This window comes from Mastomys coucha, unplaced genomic scaffold (genome assembly GCF_008632895.1).
Source record: "Mastomys coucha isolate ucsf_1 unplaced genomic scaffold, UCSF_Mcou_1 pScaffold14, whole genome shotgun sequence".
NCBI classification, from domain to species: domain Eukaryota; kingdom Metazoa; phylum Chordata; class Mammalia; order Rodentia; family Muridae; genus Mastomys; species Mastomys coucha.
In genome coordinates, this window is record NW_022196896.1 from 127979513 (window position 1) to 127992444 (window position 12932).

The 12932-nt window shown below is 42.1% G+C and overlaps 1 protein-coding gene across 2 annotated transcripts in view; it reads right to left on the reverse strand.

Annotated features, from left to right (window-relative positions):
• Nucleotides 1-12932, reverse strand: part of Fbxl17 (F-box and leucine rich repeat protein 17) — a 426380-nt gene that overhangs the window by 279150 nt on the left and 134298 nt on the right. For both annotated transcript variants that reach the window (XM_031368580.1, XM_031368581.1), the window contains exon 6: nucleotides 4643-4773. In XM_031368580.1, coding sequence (XP_031224440.1) covers nucleotides 4643-4773 — 131 coding nt within the window. The remainder of the gene's footprint in view (nucleotides 1-4642; nucleotides 4774-12932) is intronic.

The window sequence follows — 12932 nt, forward strand, 5'->3', positions numbered from 1 at the left end:
GCCTCCCAAGTGCTGGGATTAAAGGCGTGTGCCACCACCGTCTGGCTGACTGTCACTTCATAAATGCAATCTTGCTACACGCATCAATCATAATGTAAATGCATGATATGTAGAATATCTAATATGCGAACTCCCAAAGGGATCACAACTCACAGGTTGAGAACTGCTGTTCCAGAAAGAGAGAGAGGGAGGGATGGAGGGAGAGAGAGAGAGAAAGAGAGAGAGATCTTATAAACACAAATCTAAGAATTTTCCATGTATCAATAGTGGATTAATTCCATCTATGAAATAGAAAACTGACTCATGGCCCATTTTGTCCCCACCAAGTTTCAACACATCCATCTGAAAGCCAAAAAGTCAAGCAAATGCTCTAAGTGACATGGAAATAGTCTGGTATGGAGGCTTAAGTGAGAGTGTGCGTCACACACCTACCAGTTACTGGGGCAGAGAGAGTCCTGCTCCTCCCTCTACCCTGACCAAGCTCATTATTAACATTATGTCTTATGTTACCTAGAAGACCAACCCTACAGTAGCAGGGACTCAGCAATCTACACTCTAGACACAGTACCAAGTACTTAGCACTGCTTCCTGATTTACTGAGGGACAGTGCTAATGAGCAAATGTAGAACTGAAGCTAATTAATAGGCTAAATGCATTAGTGCATTGTGGCGCTCTCTCTGTGAAAGGTTACTAGCCCATCTCAGCTAAGTGCTGAAGTCATAATTAAGTCTGATGGGAAGGCCTAGATTTATACCAATATAATTACAAATATTACTTAGTTTAGTGATACAGCATGGCAGGAACAATGAGATGAGTAATTTAGATGATACTGCAAAGTGGGTTTTAATGTCTGAAACTTCTATTACAGTACACAGGGTAAGTGCAAGTAGTGTAATTAAAACTAAAAGAGTCTGATCTCCAGAACTCTGCTGCTTGACTCATTAAAATGCATGTGTTCTCAATTAATCCAAACTTTTCCATTAAAAACATAAAAATACACTTTCATTCCTTGGAAATAAATCTCCACGGTACTTATTATATTTAGAATCAAACACTAAATAACCATTACAGATAAGTACAAAAAGAAAATTATAGAGACCAAGAAGTTGAGTCCACAAAGCCAGAAAAAGAAAGAAAGGGCAAAGGAGCCACCGTTATGTTCCCATCCTGAGCCCCAGACAGGCCAGCGAGCGAGCGTTTGAGCCCCAGACGGGCCAGCGAGCGAGCGTTTGAGCCCCACACAGGCCAGCGAGCGAGCGTTTGAGCCCCAGATGGGCCAGCGGGCGTTTGAAGAGTGAGAAGATTAAGATCAATGAGCATATTCGCTTTAAACACACAGTGCTCACTAAGGAGATGATCCACAAGTCATACACACATTTCATATTATTTACCAGTTGCAGCATTTTCTGATTACTGATTACATTTCTGATTCTCCAGGTATCTATGCTCTTAGGTCATATATACAGAAAACTAGAATGTGACCACACTGTGCAGGGCAACTGTGCTCTCTTTTAACTTAATATATTCCTAAGAAACTTGTCTGAATAAAGCTGTGAGAAACACAAGATGTTGATATACTCTACTGTACTAGTTGCCATGGAAAGCTATTACAGAGCACATTAAGTTGTCATAAAATTTCTGTAAAACAGAATACTGATTATGGAGACACTTTAATTTTTAAATCTATATCATTCAATTTTCTTTAAATAGTTGGTTTACTTTGTAAAGCAAATGTTACCAAAACCAATAAATATATCTTAATAAACTTTGATTCTCCATAATTTTTAAAAGTCCACTAGACTTTTAAAAATAATTTTAAAAAAATCAGTAAATTTAATTTTTAAATTGATATCAATCAATTTTACTTGAATATTTTGGCTTACTTTGTAATTACGAGCAAAAACAATAAATACATTTTAACGAATTTTAATTGCAAAAAGTCAAAGGACTTTTAAAGAAAATTTGAAAAAAAAAACAGTAACTTTTTCAAGACAAATCTGATTTAATAAAAATGTAAGAGAGAGAAAAAAACCCTGTGAAACATAAATAAGAAAAGGAAAGTTCCCCAGGACGTCACCTTAGGACGTATTTATTTGGGCAAACTCCAAAAATATCAGGAACACAGACAGGGATACCCCAAGAAGATGACATCGAACTGGAAGGCTTCCACATAGCAAGGGAAACACCAGAGTGAAGAGAAGTTCATAGGATGGGAGAAAATGTTTACAGACTGTATGTGTAAGTAATTGAAATACATGTGACTCAACAGCAAAAACCAAAGGGCCTGATTTTTAAAGTAGACAACAGACCTTTTTAAAAAAGCAGATAAACTTGGTAAGATCATTAGTTGTCACACACACTGAAGGCTAGACATCCTGAACTATGGCTGCAGCCTCAGCAATCTCAGGATTGAGAGTTCTCTTTAGGTGGAACGTTGTGAGAATTCTGGGATTTTGGTTTATTAAAAAAAGACAGAAAGATTGTAAGGCTATGTTTTTGTTTTGAGCCCAGGAGTGTGGGGACGGGGGCTGCCCACAGCAGGTGCCCATGGATCACTTCATGGTCTAGCAGAGGCACGCTTCTGAGACATGGTGGTGTGGCACGTGGAGTTAGGAGACCTCTCCACAGGGAAGATAAATGCTAGGGCCCATGATGTGGGGAGGTGCTTCTTACTCATTTGTGGGGGTTAGTTGTGGTTTGTTAGTAGTTCTGCTCAAAGAAGAAACAAAAAAGAAAGAAATCAGGATGTCTAACTCTCTCCTGTTTAGGTGATGGGGTAAAGCCACGGGATAAGGCTGACAAAAAGAAGCAAACACCAGCTACAGGCAAAAAAGAATCAAAAAGAGAGAATTAGATTTAAGGAGCGCTCTCTCTCTCTCTCTCTCTCTCTCTCTCTCTCTCTCTCTCTCTCTCTCTCTCTCTCTCTCTCTCTCTCTCTCTCTCTCTCCCCTGTCTCTCCCCCCTATTAGGGCAGTGGGGGCAGGGAGACAGCGGATGGGAAAAGGAAGAACCCACAAGATAGCAAAGACCAGCTACAGTGGGCCACAGTAAGTCCCCGTGGTACCCATTTAAGAAAAGTGCCTTTTAAGACAGAGGAAAAACTGAAAACTAAGATAATTGCTCATAAACTCACAGAAAACACAGACCCTGTGTGCATGGATACTGCACGGGTTCATTCATCAGTATAGCAAGCAGTATGGACGAACGGTCCTGACAAACTCCATCAGGGACTATCACAGGCCTACTACTGGGCACATATCCAATGACCCAGGAAGTCAAAGGACATCAGTGCTCAACATATTTGTTGGCAAGTATGACATGATCTCTGTCATTCAAGAAAAATGCAAGAACTGGACTTCTGGAAATGGAGAAAATCCTGATAGTTGGCTATAACTTAGACAGAATAAGACATTCAAGACACTGACTACAGACAATATAGCATTCTGTATGTTTTTAAATAACAAGAAGAGTGGATTTTGAACATTGAGGTTTTGCCTTTTCAAAAAAATCACAAATGGATAAATGCTTCAGGAGACAGATTTGCTTATTCTAATTTAGATATTACATCATTGAAATATGCATGGAAGCTTTACATGGGATACCATAAATATATTCAATTATCAATTTTATGGATTGGGTCAAATCTGAAATAAATAAATGACAGAAAAATTACTACAAAAATTTTACTAACATTTACACAAAGACCATCATATAACTTGCAGATTAATTTAGGATAATCTACTGATCACTCTAACTCATTATAATTGGAAAAATGGAGTCTATACCACTGTTTTCAAAATATAAAAAGAAATTTAAAAAATAAGAAGAGAGGGGAGCCATAGGTTTAAAGCACTATTGGGTAAACTTAATATATTATTTCTCCTACTTATAAAAATTTCCATCTAAACAGTCATTAACTTTGGATAGAACAGTATGTTTTATTTTCAAAGCGAATGGTCTGTAATGGCCTATCTTTAAAAACAGTTAAGAAAAGTTGGTGGGCTAGGCTCATGCCTCTTCTGCTGGACCGGGGCGATATCCTCACACCCACCTCTTGGGCAGATGGGGGGAGCACTGCACTTACCTGTGTTATGAAAGTCGACTGGTAAGAGTTGTACCCTATCTTTTTCCAACTCAGTGTAATATTTCAGAGAAAAAAATGGGTTTATCATTACTTAAAAACTTTCCCATTTTATATATTCCATATTATGTATTAAACTGCTAATCATGTGAATCTATTTAAAGAAGCAACTTACATTTGTAAGAAATGTGATCCCCATCATTAAGAAAAGGTCTAAATGCAAAATGTTTGTGGTAATTCCTCAGAATCACGGATAAGGTAAACCAGAACAATAACGCACAAAAATGTCAAAACTTTAAAAAAGACAAACAATATTTGCTTCAGAAGTAACAAGGGAGAAATTAAAATGCTACTGTTGTGGTTGTTCCAACAAACAGGAAATAAAGCACGTGAAAACATCTGTAAGCAGCAGGCGCCCTGCAGAGCCCGGCTCTGCCCTTCCCTCACCTGCCTTTCCACACAGACAGAGCTGCAGCCAATTTGACTTAATGCGGACCTGGCCTAGCACAGCGGCTCTGAGGACCACTATGCTCTGCTCCAGACACACGCTTAAGACATTACCTGTCGTTTATGATCCAGTTCAGACAGAGATTCAGAGAGCTGAGATTTTTGCACCTCTTGACGATTTCCATCACGGTTTCATTATCCAGTTCAGTAATATGACGGAGGTCTAAGCTGGACAGGTTCCTTAGCTAACAACAGAAGTAAAAGAAAAGATAAAAAGAATAAGTTCCAACTTAAATCTCAAATCGTACCACAATCTATCACAGGAGGAATAGCACTGCTGTACAGTATTTAATGTACATGAGATAGTAGTCATCTTTTAATTAAATGGCTGTCAAAGCAGTTTACACAGAAAATTTTAGAGAAGTGTGGAAATCTATGATGAATATATGAGAATCTATGATGAATATATGAGTGGGCAACAAACATTAAAAACAATGTTTTCCTGAAGCAGCATTACAGGGAAGAAGTAGCGATGTGTTGTGTGATACGAAGGGAGCTGCTGAGCACATGACAGGAGTGCCTATGGCTGCTAAGTTCCTACATGTTCAATTTCAGGTATTAAACTTCAAAACGAAAATGCCAGCTTTGTACAAGCTCTCTCATTTTAATCTATGAAGCAAACCTAAGTACTTCATAGCTGTCGTAGTGACATTCCATTTGTATTCTCCAAATGGGTCCATTAGAGGCACGTGTTTAACTGTATCACCCAGCCCCTATTTCTGCATTTCTCTCATTCCTTTTCTGAAGATCCATAAAGTTTTACCTCCAAAGGCAAATTCCTAACATTTATGTAAAGACGATGTTAACAACCCCCTTCAAGTGCGGTCTATTTCCATGTAAGCAGAGGCTAAGTGCATCGCGAACCAGAGCACACAGCAAGAGAAGAGTTTCCCATTTGGTAAAAACCAAACTGGGCCAAGTATGGGCAAGAGTGGTTTAGTCCTAGGGCTAGGGAGGCAGAGGCAGGCAGCCTCTGTGAGCGAGCCTCAGACCAGCCAGGGCTATGCACCAAGGCCCTGTCTGAAAAACAAAGCTAGAACATCAATAACAAAAAAAATCCTGTAGGCTTTGTAAACATCTCCAGTCAGCTGACCAGTCATCTAGTTTCTCCAGTGTCCCGGTCTCCTAGGGACTCCTCACTATGACCACATTGACCAGCACGCCATGCACAGAGCTCACAGGAAAGTCCAAATCCCGTGATCTTTGACCCTAACCGGTCTCTGCAGGGTACAGTGCTGGAAAGAAACAAAACAAAACAAACAAAATGTTTGCAAGCCCCTCGGGGAACTGGAAAGAAAACAAACAAATAAAACAGATACAAAGTAATTGAGATCCTGTAAAACTCCGAAGGGCTTCCTCTGTTCCCTCCATGCCTGCACCCCTCCAGACACCTGACATCCCTCCACAGGGTGATGAATCAGCACAGCCTGCAGCAACAGACGGGGAGCAAAGTGCCTGGCTGAGGGAAGGGACAAAGCCCTCGTGACAAGTGGACATCAGAATATTTCCATAAAATCGGAGAGAGAGTAATGCCGAAGGGAGGAAACTCTAAGTCGCGGTGCTGTCTTCGGTAGACTGCCTATGACGCTTTGAGGAGAGCAGCACAGTCATGGTTTATAAGACTCCATGGGCAACAAAGAGGACCTGGCCCCACCTCTCTGTCAGGGCAGTAAGCACAGTTCTAACCCCAGTGCCTAGTAAATCCCCTTGCTCTCATGTATGTGCAGGAACTGTCAACAGAAGGGGACGCTCCTTGGAGAGCAAAGGAACAGGTTTGCAGATGTAATCCCAGATCACCAACAGGGGCCAAGTGAGTCAAAAGAAGAGCATCCTAGGCAGGACTGAGCTGCTCGCACGTCCTAAGGATCCTGAGGAGGGAGGGACGGATGGACGGACTGACAGACTGACTTCTGTCGTCCTTGAAGCTCAGTGGTAATGTCAGTCTCCTAGAACTAAGTTCAGCTCCGTGTGAAGGCCAGCAAGATAGTAGGAATATCAGTGCTATCCTGATAAAAGCTGATTCCTTCCAGTGAGTACATTCAACTGAACCTGTGCTCTACAAAGGAAAGCAGCTCCAGTTACGCAGAAGGCACACTTAGACTCCACAATGAAGACAGTGAGGTGGAGTGCATCCTTTTCTCCTCTCATGGTTATTTTATTTATTTATTTATTTATTTATTTATTTATTTATTTATGGTTTTTTGAAACAGGGTTTCTCTGTGTAGCCCTGGCTGTCCTGGAACTCACTCTGTAGACCAGGCTGGCCTCGAACTCAGAAATCCGCCTGTCTCTGCCTCCTAAGTGCTAGGATTAAAGGCATACACCACCACTGCCTGGCTCTCTCATGGTTATTTATCACATACCAATAGAAGATTATCACACTTAGGCTACAGAGGGAAATATATGTTTGAAAACAGGCCAGGGTTGGATTCATTTAGATACATTAAATGAATGTACTTAATGCCAAAGAAATATGCATTTTTAAATTATTAAAAAGGTAAATCCCTTCAAATACTTTATCAAAATAAATCATTTTCAAAAAGATATTAAGCTTATAAATTTTTAAAACTACAAATAAAGAAAAAAGAAAAAGGAAGGGAGGGAGGGAAGAAGGAAGGAAGGGAGGAAAAAAGAAAGAAAGAAAGAAAGAAAGAAAGAAAGAAAGAAAGAAAGAAAGAAAGAAAGAAAGAGAGAGAGAGAGAAGGAAGGAAAGAGGGAGGGAGTAAGGGAGTAAGGGAGGGAGGGAGGGAGGGAAGGAAGGAAGGAAGGACCCCGTTATTTCTCCAGCTCAGCCCCTCATCTCAAGGAAGACAACTGAGGTCCCAAAGGTTTAAGGAACTCTGCAAAAGTGAATGATGGGAAGAAAGATGACAGCAAATCCAAACTATGTTACAGACTTGTAAAAATCCTAAGACATCCTGTACAACTAAAGCCACAGCAGGCAAGTTCAGACCAGGACCAGGCTGAATTGTAGGTAACAAAACTCTTGGCTTTGGTTGATTCTTGAACTCTCAGAAAAGCCACATCCAGGTCCACCTGGTGCGAGGTGATGGCACCAGGCCACCATTGCCTGTCACTGACGGATGTTTACAGTCCATAGTGGAGCTAACAGGTATGCCCTGACTCACAGGCCTCGGCATATAAGACAGTCTGAACAAATACTTACCACACTAAGGCTCATTGTGTTTATGAGCTGGCAGTATGTTCACACGGCCTTCCGGATGAGCACTTTGACCAACACCTGTAGAACTGACAGCATGCAGGTTTGGCTGCAGGACACTAACCTCCAGTACTCCATTACAAGACACAAAGCCAGCCTCTCTACAGGCTTGGCATTTTTAGGCAAAACTCACAAACAGCCCTGTCAAATTCATCACATCCATGTGCTTGCTAGGGAACATTGTAACAGTGCCCTCCAGTGTTTCATTAAAACCTACCTGAAATAATCCCACATAGTCTGAAACAGATAATTACATCCAGAGAAAGTGACATTTTAATTAAACTTGCTTTCCTTATAATTCACAGGTAGTCCTGGGTTATACAAATACCAAAGGATTTAAGTAAGCAGAGACCTTCCACCAGCATTCTCAGACACAAGCTGAGACATTTAAAAGAAACCCAAGTCAGGATGTAAAACTTAGTGACCACTTTTCAGTTTAATACTGCATTGTTCAAAAGAAATTAACTTGTAGCCATTCACACTGAAAGATGAAAATTAGTCAATGATTGGTATGCCCAGGTCTATGTTTAAATATAAAATGAGAAACTCAAACATTACCTAGGAAACATGGAATATGAGAACTACAAAGGTGTCTCTTCCAATGTCTTCAATTTTCCTTAAGACCAAGAAAAGATGAAAGAAAGGGAAAGGAAAAACAGGGAGGGGCACAACTGGAAGCCCAGATAGGAGGATCAAAATATACACACAGGGAATAAGAGATGCAGAGAAGGAGGGAAGGAGCAGGGGCCGGCCGCACTGTATAAGGCGATTATAGTGAATGAAACAAAGAAACAGAATGTGCTCTTACAAGCCAAATAGATAAATATGTTTAAGTAACAATTAGTTTCTAAAACTCTAAAGGCTTTACCAATATTAGATTTATTATGAGCAAGCAATCAGTTATAAACCTGGGGAATAAAATCAAGGTTAAGACTGGCTGCCTGGTTACTAATGGCTTTGCTACCAGGACTTCAGAGATCATGACATAGCCAGACCTCCAGACGCCTCTGAAGATGGAAGCCAAGGTGAAGTCCACAGGTACAGGCAGCGAGGGCTAAAGGAAGGCACCTGAAGAGTAACGTCCTGAAGAGTAAAGTCACAAAATTAGAAACGTAGGCGGAGCCAGGCAGTGGTGGCGAACGCCTTTAATCCCAGCACTTGGGAGGCAGAGGCAGGTGGATCTCTGAGTTCGAAGAGGCCAGCCTGGTCTACAGAGTTCCAGGACAGCCAGGGCTATACAGAGAAACCCTGTCTCAGAAAGAAAAAAAAAAAGAAAGAAAGAAAGAAAGAAAGAAAGAAAGAAAGAAAGAAAGAAAGAAAGAAAGAAAGAAAGAAAGAAAGAAAGAAAGAAAAACATAGACTGCTGGTAATGGAAGGAGAAAACAGACCAGAGCAGCTCACAGAGCAAGCTTTCTGCTCAGAACTTCAGTTCAAGCATGGCAATGCTACACGTACTAGTCAGAGGATCAAAATGTCACATTCATGGCATTAGACAAACCCATCCCATTACATCACGGAGCTGAAAGCATCGGGGTACAATTGGAAGGCTTTTAAATCACCTGTTAGTAAAGTGGAAGTTTGGGGTTTCTTTGGAGACTCAGGTTAGAATGATGTTTTGCTGGGGCAGACAGGTAAAAGAATGTTTTGCTAAAGGAAAGAAGTTAAAGAATGTTTTGCTGAAGCTGACACAGGTGAAAGAATGTTTTGCTATAGCAAACATGCTAAAGTACACATGAGATTGAGAAGGAATATAAATAACCCCACAGTGAGAGTGATCACTGGTGCGCTTTGCTCTACCTTGCTAGTCTTCACTGATGACACACGTGTATCAGTTCACCTTACACTGTTGCTAAGCTTCACTCCTGGTGACTTCATAGAAATTTGCAAAGAACTTCTTGTGAGATGCAGAAGACTGGGCGCGGCTGGCGAGCCTCAAGGTTTCCTCTCAACTGATCTACCCTTGCTGATTCGTGTGTCATGTCTACTGACTTGTGTGTGGTGTCTGCTGGAACTGTGGCTTCTTCTGGATTGACCTGCCCTTGCTGATTCGTGTTTGGTGTTGCTAGTAGACTGGGCTATGAACAAGGGCATTGGGAACAGGCCCAAAGAACTATTTTGAAACAGTCCACGTCCCCCATCTCCTAATAACCTTCCTTTCCACTACCTCTGGTGGGGGGTGGGCTAGAAGGGAGAGTGAACCTTTGTTAAAGTAGGCTGTGAAAAACAGACGCCTACATTTTAGTATGGCAGGAACAGTGAGACTCACCAAGTGTGAAAACAAGACTTCCAGGATCCCGTAGCCTACAGCAAGTCTATGACAGTGCTCAGGCATGTTGCTATGTCTTCCTTTCTGACCCACTGTTTTTTAATTTTTCTACTTTTTTCTTTTTCACTTGAGTTAATAATATAATTGAATATCTTGCTCTAAACCTCTCTGTTCTTTCAAATTCACAAGCTGCTTTTTTTCCTTCCATTAAGTGTTACTGAATGTATACATTTATATGTAGAGACATATATATTCCGGAATATAAGCTTCTGAGTCTGTCCTTGCATGTGTGTTTTCAGCGCTGATCATTTGGAGATAACCTACAACCACTTTCCTAAATCACCGTAACCCCTAAACATATTCTAACACCCTAACATGTGCATCCTTACGCCCACAGGCATAGTCACCTCATCAAGGGAACTTCTCTTTGCAACACATGGAGTCCTCTACAGGAAAGCACAACCAATCAGAATGCAGAGTTGTGGAGCCCAGATCTATGGAACACTACCTCACCTGAGGCTCAGGGAACATTACAGATGACAGGCCAGAAAGATCACAGGAACCAGAGGATCAGGGAGTCTGTGAGACAATGTCTCCTCATAGCATCAGAAGCTATACCCCCAGTCTCTCTAATGTGATGGCCCAAACACAATCTCAACAAGGACGACAGACATGCTGAAGCAGGTAGAGGAAGCCAAGGAGGCCGAAATCCTATACATGGCCTCCAGGCTGAGATTGGGGAAAGACTCTTCCTTCCCCTGGGAAGAGCACACCAACTAACGCTGCCTTCTTTGCCAGCCTGGCCTCCTGTCTCCCTGGAGGCTGGACTCTGCCATTCTCCTAACAGCTGCCCTCTTTGTCACCCTGGCCTCTGTATTATTGGAGGCTGGACTCTGCCATTCTCCTAACACAGCTGAGATCTCTCTCATTTATCCAGTACTCTGGTGTTCTTCCTAGGATACTTCACTGCCCTCCTTGTCCTCAGAGCAGTCCCTTCTGACTCCTTCTTGTCTCTCACTCTCCACATTAGCCTTACTTAAATCCTCCTATTCAGCTCTCCCATTATACCAGAAGGCTCTAGGAAAGAAACTGCTTCTGCTATCAAAAAGAATTCCTATCAAGACTCTGTACTGTCTATGCCTATCATGCTCTAGACTGAAGTAAACGAACTCAGGTCCCACCCCAAGGCTCCCACCCCAAGCCTCTACTGTTGTCACTGTGCCTGGCCGCCTGCGGTCCATGCTTTGGGGCTGGTCTCATGAGACTCATTTCTGATACTGAAAATGCCCTATTTACTCAGCTGCCTGGTTCAAATCTCATCTTTTCTGTAACTTCTTCTTGGTTACTTTAAGGAAAAGAAAAAATATTCTCTGGAAATATACTTACATTAACTCAAACCCTAAAACTAGGAATTTTGAGTACATGTAAGCCCTTTAGAAAGAAACCACCCACCGACTGACGTGTTCTCACTCTACACATCTTTAGTCATTGCTCTGACTGCTCCAAATCCTCCACCTTCCCTTCCCCATCTCCTGCCTCACCAGAAGCCCTGCTGGTGGCTATGACCAACTTCTCATCCCACAATCTAAGCTCAGGTCCTCAAACCTGGACCTCTGGTAGTTGTGCTCGCTCCATTCACTCACTGACAGAGTTTAAGAGACTCTCGCATATCTGCTCTGAACCTTGGTAATACATTAGGAGCACACAAAAAACTTTAACAACATTCCTATGAACAGAACCCTCGTTGGAACTAAATATGGCCAAAATATGCATATACACATACAACAATTAATTTAAAAAAAGAAAAAGCAAAGCCCTGTACCTTGTCTGGGCTGCACAGTGCAGTTGGCGGTAATGACCAACATACAGGTGAGCCACAAGGACGTGCAAGCGGGAGAGTTGGCCCAGCCCCTCACAGGCTGCAGCGCCTGAGAGAGCTGGCCTCACATCTTGACTGGGCAGCACAGTGGAGCTGGCTCTGGAGGTGTGGGTGCTGGTAAGGTGGCCCCAAGGGCTGAGAACAGGAGAGCTGACCCTGCCTCCTGCCCATGGCAGCACTGGGTAGCCTAAGCCGAGCTGTGCTGTTGAACTCGTCCTGGCAGTGTGGAAAAGGGAGAGCCGACACACTAAGCAGCTCAGCTACCACCCAGGCCCAAATCCAGGGCTCTGAGCTGGTCCACCCCAAAATCTGTATCATTTGGGAAAGGTTGGCATTCGTGAAAGGGCCAGTCCTGCTGATCCAAAGCTGCAGGATCTCCATGACTCAGGGAACAACACGATAACCAAGAATATTTCTAATGAGGATTCAATACCGATGGTGTCACGGCAGCCAGAGGGGTCTCAGACCAGACCCACGACTCGCTGCAGTAAACCTCTGTAAGTGAAGATGAGCACAGAGGGAAACACACTGTACCATACTACAGCTCCCATGAGGAGATGTTTTTGGGATTTTTTTTCTTTTGGGGGGTATGAGTGTTTGTGTGTGTGTGTGTGTGTGTGTGTGTGTGTGTGTAACTGTGTACATTTTATTTTAGATAGAGAGGTTCCAAGAGTGAAGGGTGGACAAAAGGAAATGGGCAGGACTGGAATGCATGATGGGAAACTCAAAAGAATCAAGAAAAAATTAATTAAAAAAATTTTTTTTAAAAATTAAAAGTGCTTTTTTCACACTGTCAATGGGATAAAACGGCAACCAACAAATTGGGAAAAGATCTTTACCAATCCTATATTTGATAGAGGGCTAATATCCAATGTATACAAAGAACTCAAGAAGTTAGATTCCAGAGAACAAAATAACCCTATTAAAAAATGGGGTACAGAGCTAAACAAAGAATTCTCAACTGATGAATACTGAATGG